Source organism: Nicotiana sylvestris, chromosome 10 (assembly GCF_000393655.2).
Source record: "Nicotiana sylvestris chromosome 10, ASM39365v2, whole genome shotgun sequence".
Lineage (NCBI taxonomy): Eukaryota > Viridiplantae > Streptophyta > Magnoliopsida > Solanales > Solanaceae > Nicotiana > Nicotiana sylvestris.
The window spans coordinates 104,320,236-104,336,625 of NC_091066.1; the positions used below are offsets into that span (position 1 = coordinate 104,320,236).

At 39.7% G+C, this 16,390-nt stretch overlaps 1 protein-coding gene across 1 annotated transcript; it reads left to right on the top strand.

Annotated features, from left to right (window-relative positions):
- The first annotated feature begins 1,487 nt into the window (after positions 1-1,487).
- LOC138879774 (secreted RxLR effector protein 78-like) lies at positions 1,488-1,916 on the top strand. The gene has a single exon (XM_070159406.1). It carries the CDS (start codon positions 1,488-1,490, stop codon positions 1,914-1,916), a length of 429 nt encoding a protein of 142 aa, XP_070015507.1.
- The last annotated feature ends 14,474 nt before the right edge of the window (positions 1,917-16,390 follow it).

The window sequence follows — 16,390 nt, forward strand, 5'->3', positions numbered from 1 at the left end:
ATCACGAATTGCACCTCAAATCAACTTTATGAACTTTTGAACTTTTAACTTCCAAAACTCGTGCCGAACCTTATCAAATCAACTCGGAATGACCTCATATTTTGCACACAAGTTCCAAGTAACATAAAGAGCTTATTCCAACTCCCAGAACAATAATCCAAACCCGATATCATCAAGGTCAACTCCCGGTCAAGTGTAAGAACTTTCCAACCCTTCAAATTGCCAACTTCGCCAAATAGTGCCGAAAACTTCTAGAGACATTCAAATGCAAATCGGGGCATACGGCCAAGTTAAAATCTCCATTCGGGCCTAACGGAACCATCAAACTCTAATCCGAGGTTAAATACACAAAAGTCTATCTTGGTTAACTCCTCCAACTTAAAGCTTCCTAGTCGAGAATCATTCTTCCAAATCAATCCTGAATCACCTGAAAACCCAAAAGCAACAATTCACACAAGTCATAATAATCATATAAATCTACTCAAGAGTCCAAACAGCTAAATAGAACGCAAATGCTCAAAACAACCGGTTGGATCGTTACAATTTGAAATAGCCTCTCTACCTTCACAAGGTAAGAGTAAGGTCTGCGTATACATTACTCTCTCCAAACCCCACTTGTGCGATTACGCTAGGTTTGTTATTGTTGTTGTTGTTGTTGGTACATGTTATACACGTTATATGCATTCTTATACATATTGATACAAATCATATACATTTTTATATGGCATTGTGCACATACAACTAATTTATACTACTTTTTATATACAAAGTATGTAATTAAATATTGCACACTATATAACTATGCATATACATTTGTTATGCCTTTGTATATACAATTACAGTAAAAGCACCATCGAACCTCCATTAAAACCATAATCCACCATGCAATAGACAATTCAAAAGCTCTTTATTCACAACTTCACTAGAACAAAAGAAAAGGCACCTAATTGCTTCACGAGCAAAGTATGATTTTTATTTTGTACTTGTGTCTTGTTACTTCGAAAATAAAAGAATGTTCAGGTTTGGGTGGTGAGAATAAATGGTGACAGTGAGTGAATATTCTATAAACAATTATACACCTCATTCATGCTCTTTCATAAACTTCTGAATGAAGAAGGGATCCGAATATTGTGCTAGGTTAATTGGAGCATTCTGAGAGTCACCGTGACTTTGGGTACTGAGGGTGTATCGAGGTTGAGGAGGTCATGGGAGCAATACGTAAGATGAGTAGGGGCAGAGCGACTGGTCCAGACGAGATTCTGGTGAAATTTTGGAAGTGTGTGGGGAGAGCAGGTTTGGAGTAGTTGACTGGGTTGTTTAATGTTATAGGCTAAAAGGATGCCAAATGAGTGGAGGTGGAGTACGGTAGTTCACTGTATAAGAACAAAGGTGATATCTAGAGTTATAACAATTATAGGGATATCAAATTACTGAGTCATACCATGAAAGTATATGAGAGGGTGGTTGAAGCGAGGGTGAGGATGACAATGTCTGTATTTGATAACCAGTTTAGGTTCATGCCGGGTCGTTCTACTATAGAAGCTATACGCCTTGTTAGGAGGTTGGTGGAACTGTACAGAGAGAGGAAGAAGGATCTACACATGGTATTTATTGACCTAGAGAAAGCATATGACATGGTTCCTAGAGAAGTTCTTTGGAGATGCCTGGAGGCAAAAAGTGTGTCGGTTACCTACATTATGGCGATTAAGGACATGTATGATGGGGCTAAGACTCGAGTTAGGAAAGTAGGAGGCGACTCTGAGCATTTTTCGGTTGTAATGAAGTTACACCAAGGTTATGCGCTCAGTCTGTTCTTATTCACCCTCGTGATAGACGCGTTAACACACCATATTCAAGGGGAGGTGCCATGGTGCATGCTATTCGTCGATGACATATTTCTGATTGATGAGTCGTGAGTCGGTGTTAATGAGAGGCTGGAGGTTTGTAGATAGGCTCTTAAGTCTAAGGGTTTCAATTTGAGACGGACGAAGACAGAATACATGAAGTGTAAGTTCAGTGCTGAGTCGGGGGAAGTGGGCGTGGATGTGAGGCTTCAATCACATGTCACCCTAACTAGAGGCAGTTTCAAGTACCTTGGTTCGGTTATCCAGTAGGAAGGAGAGATCGACGAGGATGTCACACACCGTATTGGGGTAGGATGGATGAAGTGAAGGTTAGCATCTGGAGTCCTGTGTGACAAGAGAGTGCCACAGATACTCAAAGGTAAGTTCTATAAAGTGGTGGTTAGACCGGCCATGATGTGTGGGGCTGAGTGTTGGCTTGTTAAGAACACACATATCCAGAAGATAAAAGTAGCAGAAATAAGGATGTTGAGATGGATGTACGAGCACACCAGGATAGATAAGATTAGGAATGATGATATTGGGGAGAAGGTGCACATGGCTCCCATTGATAACAAAATGCAGGAAGCAAGGCTTAGATGGTTCGGACATGTTTAGAGGAGAAGCCCAGATGCTCCAGTACAGAGGTGTAAAGGGCTGGTTGTGGAGGACACGAGAAGAGGTAGAGGCATCCTAAGAAGTATTGGGGAGGGGTGATCAGGCAGGATATGGCGAGGCTTCAAATTTCTGAGGACATAACACTTGATAGGAAGATGTGGAGGTCGAGTATTAGGGTTGTAGGTTAGGAGGTAGTTGAGTCTTGCCTTACTTCGTACCATTGTGGGACTAGCCAGGTAGGGTTTTTGTCTATGATAGCTAGTGGCAATGTTATGTCTTACTATTTTGCTTTTTTAGTGTAGGACCTATTTACTAGATATCGCTTTTGTTTTGCATCTTTCTTCTGGATTTCATGTTGTTCCTATTTTCCTATGATTTCTGTGGTGATACTAATATTGTCTACTTTTGTCCTTTCGTCTTTTTGTTTCTTGAGCCGAGGTTCTTTCGGAAATAGCCTCTCTACTCTTTCGGGGTGGGGGTAAGGTCTTCATATACACTACCCTTCCCAAATCCCATTAGTGAGATTTTACTGCGTTGTTGTTGTTGTACTCTTCCTTTTCATCTTTATTTTATTCATAGATTCGCTCAAGAGGTTGGAAGAGAGAAAAAAGAATTTCTTCACATTTAGAGGGATTCAATCAATTTGTTGCTGGAGATAATAAAGACGGTGCTAGAAATATTAAAAATAAAGAAGAGTATCTTGATACAAATAATCCTCATAAAGTCCTAATGGTGTATAATGTTTGGCTAAAAATTTATATTTTTTTATGTAATTTGCTTTGCATTATACCTCGATCTTATTACCTTTAGTAGAAATATTCGTGACTCGAGCTTAATAATGGTATTTATATATGTAGGAGTCAATTGAAAGTGAATTTAAAAGCTTGTGTATACGGGTAAAACCGCGGGCAATGTATACCTCTATTCCCCAATGAGATAACAAGAGGGGAGCACAGATCCGAGAGATTGTAATCGAGGCCAGAGACCCTTCATATTGAGACCCAAGAAGAGTGAATGATATATCTGACATCAGATATGGTAAAGCGACGTATCCCAGACCGAGTATAAGTACTAGACCTTGAGACACACGGTGAATGATTGTGCATGACAGATAAGGGGCCGTAATACTCTCCTTTAACCAAATATCAGAGTGCAAAACTCGTTCGATATCGATTATGGATCAACAATCACCAGGAAAAAAGGATTTTTACCTTTTTAGACTTATACTAGGACTGAAACTCTCCAACTATATAAAAGAGAAATTTTTCTTTAGTTTGACACATTGTAACACGTAATTCAAAGTAATAAAGATTTACTTTTGTCTTCGAGCTACTATAAAAAGGCATTAATTGCTTATTCTACTCTTTATTCGAGACTGACTTGAATCGAGGGTCCAATCGACGAAAAGCTCACTATTAAATCTAAAATTAGTCCTAGTATTAACATTGCAATTGGTTTGATCGTTTATTTCATATTTAATTCATTTATCTGTCATTCTTAATTATTCATGGTGAATTAAACTACGTATCCTTTAAACCACGTACAAATTTAATTGTTACCCAATTTTAGGGTAAACAGTTTGGCGCCTCACCACGAGGATAAGGATAATAGTGATGATTTGGTATGAATCTCCATAACATACCCTATTTTACATTTGTTCTTTGAAATCTTAATTCCAGGCCAACCTAAAAATGTCAAACTCTCAATCTGCTCACTTGAATGTTGATGCTGAGTTAGGCCACCACAACAAAAATAATAATGATGTGACCAGAAATGATGTGCTTCCTATCAATCCCAACACTGTCCCAGCCGACGACCCGGTCGATACTAACTCACACGTGGCCATCAATATCAATTTGCCAATTGATATCGAAAATAGTGTTTGCTGGGGACCCCAACCAACAGCTCGAAAGCGCCCGAAGGTGAAGGCGATGGGGTGAGCTTACGACTGAGTTTTGAAATGTTGCAGGCTTAAAAAGCGGAAACAACACAACTACAGAATCAAATCCACGCCCCCAATGTCAAGCCTGAACAATCCCAGGAAAACACTCAAAGAGACGAACAAATTACCGAGAGACCGGGTGAATTCGAGCCCGAGGTAACTTCAGAGGTAATGAAGATGCTCGAGGCATTGACAAAATTGGTAGAGTCAGGCGAGAGAAAGGTTGAGGCTAATGGCAAGAAGGTGGAAACATATAACTCAAGGGTCGATCAGATCCCGGGAGCACCCTCTGATATTGAAGGTACCAGTCTCCAAAATTTTATCTAGAAGCCATTTCCTGCGAGCGCGGTACCAAAGCTAATTCTAAAGAGGTTTCATATGCCTGACATTCCCAAATATAATAGGACCACAGATCCAAATGAGCATGTGACCTCCTACACGTGCACGATCAAAGGGAACAATTTGGAAGATGATGAGATTGATTCGGTGTTACTAAAAAGGTTTGGAGAAAATTTGTTCGAGGGAGCAATGATATGGTATCACAACTTGCCTTCCAATTCCATTGACTCATCTGATATGCTTGCAGATGCTTTTGTAAAGGCCCATGTTGAGGCCATCAAGGTCGAGATCAGAAAGTCAGATCCCTTCAAGGTCAAACAAAGGGATAACAAGATGCTCAAGGAGTTCGTGTCAAGATTCCCAATGGAGCGGATGGACCTACCACCAGTTGCAGATGATTGGGCCATTCAGGTATTCACTCAGGGATTAACCCCCGAAGTTCCATGGCCTCTCAACAGCTAAAATAAAATTAGGTGGAATACCTAGAGGTAACCTGGGGCCCACGTCCACAACAGGTACCAGTTGAAGATTAGGGTTGAGTATGACCAACTCAGGGCCCCTTGTGGATCTTTTCACCCTATTAGGACCGATGATATATCTAAAAGAGCCATTGATAAAGAGCCAAGACCGGCCCGGGATCAATATCATCCATATAGTACGGATCAAAGGGGAAATGGATCCGGGTGTCAACCCACAAGGAATAGAAGTTATTGAGGGGCCTAGTAGCTGGGGCTTGATGAGCAAGAATAGGTTGGCGGGACACTCGGGATTAGGGAAGCACCAAGATTATTGGAGTACAACTTCAACGTGGATGCTGCTAGTATCATGTCTGTAACGCTCCCACCAGTCATTTTGAGCTCTAGCGTGTCGTTCGATGGTTTGAGGCTCGAGCATCTTCACTTCATGTTTTATGACTTGTACGTGTGGTCGGAATTGAATTTTAGGAAGTTCAGAGTTGATTCGGAAGGAAAATTCTAATTTCAGAAGCTTTAAGTTGGAAGAATTGACTAAGGTTTGAATTTTTAGTTAACAACCTCAGAATCAGGATTTGGAGGTTCCAATAGGTTCGTATGATGATTTCGGACTTGGGCATATGTTCGGGTTGAGTATCGGGTGGTCCGGGAGCATTTCAGCACTTATGTAGAAAGTTTACATTTTGAAAGTTTAAGAATTTCTTATGTTTGGTTTGAACTGGACTTTGTGTTATCAATGTCCCTTTGGAGTTCCGAGCCTTGGAATAGGGAAAAAACCAGGAAGACACATGTGAAAGCAACAAAGTCAGCAGTCCCAACAAGGAAAGGAGTGGCCCCTCCTGCCAGGACACCTCTTACAAGGAGTAAAAGAAAGGCTATTGATGAACAAGTCATTAAGGAGTCTAGAAGTGCAAAGAAGCCAAGGAAGAATGTCTCAATTGTGGAACCTGCTATTGAGCTAGATTGTTACACCCCATGTTTTCATACGTGAGAATACGTCGTAAGTCAATTGATATAAGCTCAGAAATGAGATTATATTTGAAAGTACATAGAGTAAGTTAATCATATTACCTTGGAGGTTACAAATCTTTAAGATCATAGATAACAAGTACCAAGAGGGTTGGAAAGCTTAGAAGCTAAATGAATTGAAGAAAAAATAAGTTTCGTCGAATGTTATAACATGTAATTTTGGGGTGATACTAGGGTGCTTAACATGATATGGAGTTTATGTTATGAGTTATTATAGTCGTATGTTGAGTTTTGAAGTCAAGCAAGTTGTGGAGCAAAAGTTGGCAAATGTTATCACAAGTTACATTCATAAGTGTGCTGAAAATTAGGTCAAATGTAGCTGAGATTCTCTCCCAATATACTTGGAATTACAGGATGATCCACCTACCAAATTAAATATCTATGAGTCTAATTTTTAACACATTAAACTATTCATTAATACGACATCGGTGCGGAGAGATTTGGAGAGATATTCGCATTTTTGCGAGACTGCACAGACAACCCCTATGGGACCCACTTTGTTGGTGGCCGACCTTCACCTATTCTTATCTCCTTTTTGGGATGTTACTTGTTCATTTTTTGACCTACTTCCATCCTCACACTCTCCAAAACCTCCCAAACAGTTCCCAAAAGTCTCCAAACAAATTCCAAAAAAATACACCATAATCTAACATCAAAGTTAGCCAAAGGTAAAAAATAACCCCTCTATGGTGTTGTAATATGAATAAGGATGATGGTGAGCTACGTTAAGCTTGGGGTGAAGAATTTATCTACCACTTAAGGTATGTTTAACATCCTTTTGATGGTGTTTAAGGTTAATTACATATTGGTTGTGGTGTTGGAGTGAAAGATTACAAGATAGCACTTGAAAGGGGAAGAGATGTTGTTATCTTTTGTTGGGTTATTATATATATATATATATATATATATATATATATATATATATATATATATATATATATATATTGTTATGGATGGAAAATGGGGAAGATAACTTGATTATGATATGCTTTCTATTGTTATGCATGTTTATATATTTATCAAGTGAATTGGTGAAAGAAACATACGAAACTTGAGATTGGAAGTGAAGATTACTTAAGTCACTTCTATGGTGTTGTATTGCCATTGAGGGCTGTTGTAAGCTAAATATAACTTGGATTTCAAATTGAAGCTACTGTAGGAGGTATGTATATTGTGTTCTTTCATGTGCTTAAGGTTATCTTGATGTTGATTAAGTTAAATGGATGGACTAGACATGAACTAGTGAATAAAGATGTTAATTGAGGATAGTTGGAGTTGCTTTGTTATAAATATATGGTATAAGGTTGGAATCATTGATGAATGAATTCATTATCATGTTAATGATACTGTTAATTTAAAGCAAGAAGTCTATAAGAGGTGATATGTGGTATACGGATTTCAATCAAAGTTTGCCACTCGTTGTGAAGTAGTTGTGACTTGTTGTTGTTATATGGTGTCTTGTTATTGATATTTAAATGTTATTGGATTTCTCTGGTTGTTGTTGTTGTTGTTGGTATATGGTATTGGAGTAGGCCCTTGTTACAGGGGAGATGCTGCAGAATTTACGTCAACGAGCTAATAGCTCAAGTTACGGACTTAGCCTTTACTCATCACTGCTTTTGAATCTCGTTATGCTATGATAGATTAAGTTGAGTTGTTTGAAAGTTGCTTGGAAAGTATTAAGAATTCAACGGGATTAAGGTATGGTAATACTATCCCTTCTTTCCTTTTGGCATGATCTATATGATACAAATGAAATGAGCAAATGTGCAACTTTCATAAATGACTCTATTCATAGAAGTACTAAAGGTGCTTATGTTCTTGATTCCCCATGTGTCCTATTATTATATCATTTGTTCATGGGTCTCAAAAAATGCGTAAGTTGATAAAGTTTATTTCATGATAATAACCGAAGGCATATTGATCTTATGACATCTCGAGAGATCTTGTTGACTTACTTCTTATGCATTGCATTCATTTATACATGTACATTGACCCATGACCATATGACATTATATACGCATATGTTATATGTATATGGGGTATGGGGAAAGGTTATGGTGTTATATATGCACCACCACTTGATCAGTTGGTATTCGTTGGTGATTTCGCCCACAGAGGCCGAGATAATATGATGGGATGCCCTCAGAGGCTTGATGATGTTATGTATGCATATACCTATGCATGATATGATATTTATACTCACATGCATGACATTATAAATGTTTCATGATTCACAGAGCTATACAGACTTACATGTTGAATCTTATACTTCATGTTTCTTTCATGTCTTTTATATACTGCTTTCCATGTCTTACATACTCGGTACTTATTTGTATTGATGTCCCTTTTGCTTGGGGACGCTGTGTTTCATGCCCGCAAGTCCTGATAGACAGGATAACAGTCCTCATAGTAGGCTATTAGCTCAGCGGAAGGTGTTGATGCACTCCACTTGCTTCGGAGTTGTCTATTTGGTCAGTATGATTTGGATATGTATTGATTGGTATGGAAGGACCCTGTCCCAACCTTTATGAAGTTTATGTACTCTTAGAGGCTTGTAGATAGATGCCATGTATATGGATACTTGTATGACCTTGTCGGCTTATGTTTTGAGTATACAAATGATCATGTCGACCTTATAGGCTCGTATGTCACATGTATAAGTTTATATATCATGTTGGGTCGTCCTATGTCTAGTATTATCTTATGTTTTATTCTGGTTATCTCATGGTGGCTCTTCTGTCCCATTTACCCATGATTGTGTGATAATAAAGATACGTTACGTTGGTGCTCAGTTGAGTAAGGCACCGGGTGCCCGTTGCGGCCTTCCAATTTGGGTCGTGACATGGATAGAGAAGATGAGTCTAAATCTGCTTTGCCAGCTAAGTCCTCTACACCAAATAGAAAGGTTTCCTAAGTTACAAAATTTGCTATCCCTTCTGCAAGGGGAAGTAAGGGAAAGACAAGAAATAATGTGCCAACTACAGTTGATCGACTCACAGAGTTCAGGAATAGAAAAGTGCTAAATGGGAAGATTCTTGCAAATACTTATGAGAAGGGGATGACTCAACTAGTAGAAAAACTTGAGCTACAAGGATGGAAGCACATTTTTTGTCAAAGCTTTCCCTCTTGTATGTGTTCCTGCTATGGTGGAGTTCTATGCAAATTTCAAATTTGATGGGAAGGTAGTCAAGAGTATTGTAAGGGGATTTGAAATGGAGTTTGATCCTGAGGAGCTGGGGATGCTTATGATTATCTCTTCTTTGGGATTTGACAATTACTTGAAGAAAAAGTGGCCAGCCAATGGTGACACTGGCATTGTGGTCACAAGAAAGTTTTCTCAAAAGTTTGAATTGGATACTCCCCAGAAGGTGTACAAGACTGATATAAATCCCTTCCACAAGATGTTTCATTTTGTCAATTCCTGTATTCTTCAGAGATCTGAGAGAAGGCATGAAGCTACTCTGCTAGACATGGTTGTAATGTAACTGCTTGACACTGGTAGACCTCTCAATCTCCCTAGCCTGATGATTCAGTATATGGCAAGAGCTGTAGACACTTACAAGCCTAAGCATATGTTATGCCCTATGGTTTCATGTTGATTGAGTTGTTTGAAAAGCTCAACATTGCCTTACCTGATCTTAAGTATGGAAACCACAATTATATTCTGGACGATGTTACCCTCAAGTAGTGTGGCTATGAGGAGATCAAGGCTAGAGGACCCACATGATCTGCTAATCTACCTGGGAGTAGTAGGGCTGTAGAGCTTAGTAAGAGGTTTGAGTTGGCTATTGAAGAGAATGTCAAGCTTCGTGAAGATAATGATGAGCTGAGAAAGGAAACCAACCAGCTTAGGGAAGAGCTTAGAAGAGATATGGAAGCTCATGCCCAAGATATTTCCACCCTTGTGAACGCATTGGCCCCTCTACCTCTCACCCATGAACCTGTTCCTTCTCAGTGTCCTTAGTTTCCTTTGCTATTCCAGTGATGCTTTATTTTTTTCTCTTTTGTCTTAGTGTGAGTAGTTTGTAGTATGCTTATTTTATTTCGTTCTAATAGTTAAGACGAGGCTCTGGGCTTCTTTTGGAACTAATTAATGTCTCATCTTGTTCTGCTTTACTACTTTGTATGATATTGGATCTTTAGCCTAGTCAGTTTGCCTTGATATTTCTTAAGCTTGTGTTCATTCATGTCTGCCAATAGTACTTGTTGTGATTATCTGGTTCTTTGTTGTGATTACTTGGTTCTATTATGTATAAAGTTTGTCATCATAAAAAAGGAGGAATTTGTTGAGATTAAGGTTTTGATGATTAACAAAGTATGTCTAAATGCAATAATTCAATGAAACAGATCCTCAACGTAGCTGCTTAATTGTTCTAAAGAACCAGCTTTTCAGGATAAAGGACCAGATCCTTAGGTTGATAATTGTATATTTGTACAAGATAATAACTTTATTTCAAAGTTACCCCTGTTCGAGTTTGGTGGAAAAAGGCTGCTACATGTGATAAGGTTTTTTGCTAAAAAAGATACGGATAATTCAGTCATAGACAAGAGTCCCAAAGCTTGTGGAATCCTTGGAACAGTAGAAGTCCTATCAAAGAGAAGCTAACGATGTATAGGACTCCTAGAATATCTCAAGTCGATGCGTTTAAATACTATCTACTTTGGACTTTTGTTTTTATCCTTTTACACATCAACTGAAGAGTCATATGTTGTTTACTCTAGTCGAGTCAGTCTAGTGAATGTATTTTAGGAAATTGAATTATAATCAAGTGTCACAAACAATTAGTGAGTTGGAGTGAGTGTGTTTGCTTTACAAGTTAGAGTAACTTGTAAACAAAATTATTGTAGTATGAGTACTAGAGAGTATTGAATTATAGTCATGTAATCGATAAATTTTTTAGCTCATTGTTGTAGTAGAGTTGAAGTTGAAAATCCTATGTAGTAGGCCATGGTTTTTGCACCTTTTTAGCCGGGTGATTTTTCACGTAAATATCGCTATGTTTACTTTACTGCTTATTTTCCTTCACGTTTAAGGAACACGGTAATGAACCAAGTTCTTTAGTAATTCATATGGGCACTCAAATTAATAAAGTTTGACCTACAGGATTAAGGGAGCTGCCGAGTACATCACTGAGGGGGCAGGCTCCAGGTTTTGGTAGGCATTGCTGTGTCATTGGGGAAGATGATAGGTTGAGTGTGGGAGGATGTCACGCCCCACATTTTGGGGGTCTTGGAATCCATAGTACTGCGCTTTATTGGGCCGCAGGACGAAGGTCAGTCGCGTAGACGACATGTTCTGATGATGGGTTTGTGGATGAGCATTAGGAAGTGGGGCTATGCATGAGGCAGCAACCATCTAGATATGTTGTGTTGCATGTCCTAAGAGTGCCAAGAGAGTTTATCAAGGACTTGGGATGAGACTAAGGGTCTAGCCTGCGGGCGATGTCTACGTACGAGCCTGAGTGTCAGGACCGTATGTTTCCGAGATATGAGGGGAATTTAGGGATTTCGGTAGTAGGCCATGTTCCTAGTGTGTTCTTCTATATGATGACCAGGTTTGGCGTCATTTGGAGTTCGTTTGCCTATGTGATTGACTTAGCCAAGGAGTAGTGGCATTGTCATTATTTGCTGAAGTGTTTGAAGGCTATAACTATTTCCCCATCATGGGAATGAGGTGAAACTTCATGAAAGTGTAAAGGAAGTAAAGATAATGATTTAGGAACAGACGACGCATTGTTTGGAGTTAGGATGAGTGAGAAAGATTCATTATGATTCTCTGGCCAAAACATGTCTACTGGGGAATCTTGGGCTTTTTTATTTTAAGCATATATAAGGGGGGAAGAGGTGTTGAAGCTCAACCAGCGTCCCCCGTGCGTGCTGCCACCAAGCCGCACCAAGTGATTCGCCTTGAAAGGGAACCTTAAGGGCCTGCCTAGACATCTCAAAGGAGTCTCTTAGGTATCCATACGAGCTTGGGAACTTTATGGACGGTGCGACGCCTCAAGGCTAGTGTTGGGCACATAACGGGTGGTGGAGGCTTGACGTGTGGGACGAATATGCCCTATGGGTTACCAAAATGGTGGATAAAGACCTCCGTGTTGTCACGACCCCGGTTCTCCCTCCGTGAACCATCGTGACGGCACCTAGTCTCTACGACTAGGTAAGCCTAAATTGCAGAAGAAAAACCAAAATTTGCGGAAGTAAAACAATTTAAAACAGGAATTTAGTAATAATATTGTTTAAATGTGCCACTCGGCATACACCATGTTTAACTCTCAATACCAATATGTAAATTCAAGACCCGGAAACCCACGAATCACAAGCTAAGAAAAATACTACATAGCTCTAACTCCGGAATGTCTAATAAGAACAGAAAAATATAGAAGGGCTAAATACTAAAATCAGGAATAGAAAGGGACTTCTTGGTCTGCGGATGTGGCAGATGTACCTCGAAGTCTCTAGAGCAGTCGCCTCCCTCAAGAATGGTAGGCATGAGAAGCAATACCTGGATCTGCACATGAAAAACATGCGCAGAAGAGGCATGAGTACACCACATCGGTACTCAGTAAGTGCCAAGCCTAACCTCGGTTGGGTAGTGACGAGGAAGGTCAGGGCCCTACTAAGATTAAGTAAGATATAAGGGTTAACAGTGTGGAATAAAACAATATAAATAAGTGCAACAACAAGAAATAACATAGGATTTAAAGAACAACAAGAACTAGAACAGAGACAAAATAAATCACGGGAAGGAAATACAGCTCAACACAGAGATAACAACCGAGCATCTTCCAGGATACCGTCTTGTAGTCCCAATTACAACTATCTAGTGGATCTCCCAGGATACCGTCCCGTAGTCCATCATATATATCCAAAGGATCTCCTAGGATCTCGTCCCGTAGTCCAACTATCAGTGCGCGAGGATCTACCGGAATCCCATTCTGTAATCCCAAATGTAAATACCCAGTACTGGGGGAATCTACCGGGTGCATTCCCGTAGTTCCATATAACCATGCAGGGGGATCTATCAGAATCCCACATCCATAGTCCCAAAATAAACAGACAAGGAGGAGCTACGGGAATCCCACATCCGTAGTCCCAAAATAAATACACAGCAGCAACAGGAAAATATACAGAAATAGCAAAAGTTCATATCAAGGCAACAAGTGATTCTAGCCTAGCATGCTGCACAGAATTTAGGTAAGGCAGTTTGAGCAATTAAAGCAGGTAAGTCACTTAGACATGCTTTCCTAAGCTAACAACATGCTTAATAGTGCAAGTAATAGAAGCAGGAAAGGAAACATACTAGTAATTACTTAAGAAAACTAGGTTTCCAATAATCAGCACAAGTACGCACTCGTTACCTCACGTACAAGGCATTTCAATTACCAAATATACCAATCCTAAGGGAAAGATCCCCCACACAAGGTTAGACAAGCCACTTACCTCGAACCAGCTCAAAGTCAACCCGAAACCACGCTCCTTGCCACGAGTACTCGACTCCAAATGGCCCAAATCTATTCAATTCAATCGCATAATGTAAATAACACTTCAAGTAACTGATTCTACAATTAAATTTTAAGCTAATACGCGAAATTAGGTAAAATGACCAAAACGCCCCTCGGGCCCACATCTCGGAAACGAGCAAAATTTATAGTTTCATAATTCTCACACTCTCACGAGTCTAACCATATCAAAATTATCCCAATACGATGTCAAATCCCCAATCAAAACTCAACTTCTTAGTCTAAGAACTTTTTCCGAATTTTCATACAAATTCCGAAATTAAAGGATGAATTCATATTTAGATTAATGGATTACAAGCAAAAATGAGTTAAGAATCGTTACCCAATCGATATATCTGAAAATCCCTCAAAATCTCGCTCAAATCCGAGCTCCCAAGCTTAAGTTTTGATAAAAATGGATAAAACCCTCGATTTGAATTCTTATATCTACCCAAGCGCGTTCTTCTTCGCGAACACGAGGCTACTATCGTGAATGCGATGCACAAAAGTCCTGCTGTCCAAATTCCTCTTTCGCGAACGCGAGGTCCACTCACGAACGAGTAGCTTACACGAGCAGACCCTATGCGAACTCAAGGACCATGTCGCGAACACGAAGACCAACCGGTCCTTACCTTCGCGAACGCGGGACAACATCGCGAACGCGAAGCACATTACAACTGCTTCACCCAGATGCTTTATGCGAACGCGATGAATGTTTTCTCTACAACACAACAACAGAAAATCTATTGTCTTTCCAAGTCCAAAAGTGGTCCGTTGAGCATCCGAAACACCCCTGAGGCCCCCGAGACCTCAACCAAACCTGCCAACCAATCCTAAAACATCATTCAAACTTGTTCTAACCTTTGGAATGCTCAAAACAACATCGAAACATCTATTTTTCATCGGATTCAAGCCTAACAATTCCAAAAACTCCAAAAATATGCTTTCGATCAAAAGGTCTATAAAACCTCGTCCGAATGTCCTGAAATTTTGCACACAAGTCACATTCAACACTACGGAGCTACTCCAATTTCCGAAATTCCATTTCGACCCTCGGATCAAAATCTCACTATCGGACCGGAAACTTCAAAAAAATTCAACTTTCGGCATTTCAAGCCTAAATTAGCTACGGACCTCCAAAACACAATCCGAACACACTCCTAACCCCGAAATAACCCAACAGAGCTAAGGGAACCATCAGATTTTTATTCCGAGGTCGTCTTCACACTATTCCGATTACGACCAACTTTCCAACACTTAAGCTCTCATTTAGGGACTAAGTGTCCCAAAACTCTCCGAAACTCAAAACCGAACATCCCGGCAAATCAAAGTAGCAGAAATAAACTTGGGAAAAGCAGTTAATAGGGGATCGGGGCGTAAATTCTTAAGACGACCGGCCAGGTCGTCACACGTGCCCATTGGATACTTGGAGCACCTATCTTAGAGGTTTTATGTGTCGACTTGTGAGCATGGCTTGGGTTCAGCTATGCGAGCAAGGGTCCGTTGGTCTAGACGTGCTGTTCTAAGGCGACACTACACTATGCGAGATTGGAGTATGTCGTGAGGGCTATGTTTGGAAATACCATAAGACAACAATGGGCATGGTATGAAAGACACATATAATAGAGGCCAAGGACTAAAGGTTGCCCTACTCGGGCGAAGCACAAGCTGGGTGCAGATGCACGGGGTGAGTGTTAAGCTTGAGGATTATACTATGCACGCAAGAGCGATGCTTAGTGCCAGGCGAGGGGCAGACATGTCCTTAGCCAACCCTTGGTGTGCGCATGAATGAGATCCAGCAGATGAGAAACGTCACAACTAGTCAAGGCCATGAGGCTAGACATCAGACATGTGGCATAGTTGGAGTAAGCCTCCTAGGCAAGCTTCACCACAGGCACATAATCGTGCTAGAAAACCTGGGAAAGATGAAAGGCTGGCCTGTAGTAAGGGGTGACTACAGGTGCCACACGGGCTATTTGTGTGCCGCTGATGTTCAAAAAAGGTCGGTTCGTGACGCTAACACACTGCTTGGATCATTGTTATCTATCATTTCATAATGTATTGTATTGTGTCGTATCGTACTGTATTGTATCGTTTTATAACTACAACATTTGGATAGATTGTATTGTTTGGTGTTGTTAAATAACATTTTGTTGTTTGGTTTGACTGTATCATACTTTTATGTAACTGATAAGTTTACTAAAATATCCTCAATTATTTTAAGTATTAAATTTATCAAGAATTATGCATAAAAATAATTTAAGAAAATTTCTTTCTACTAAAATAAAAAATTAACTATCATTAGAAAAAAATAATAAAGAACGATGATACAGAAACAAACGAAGACCGTTCAGTTGGCAGAACGAAGGAACAAAGATAAATAAGTAATACTTTGCACACTTGAAAACAACTAATAGTATGCAGCTAATTGGAGATTAAAGTAATTAGAATTGGAGTTAAAATCAAAGTAGGAGAAAAACAAAACAAAAAGAAGACAAAACCTATTCTTACTACCTTTGACGGAGTTGGGAATGGTAAGCGACAGAAGGAAAAACTGGACGAAGACAAAGTAGGTTAAATGTTGGAGATTTGGAGTTAAACAAAAAAAGGGAAAATATAATTTTAAGGTAATAAGTTCGGACA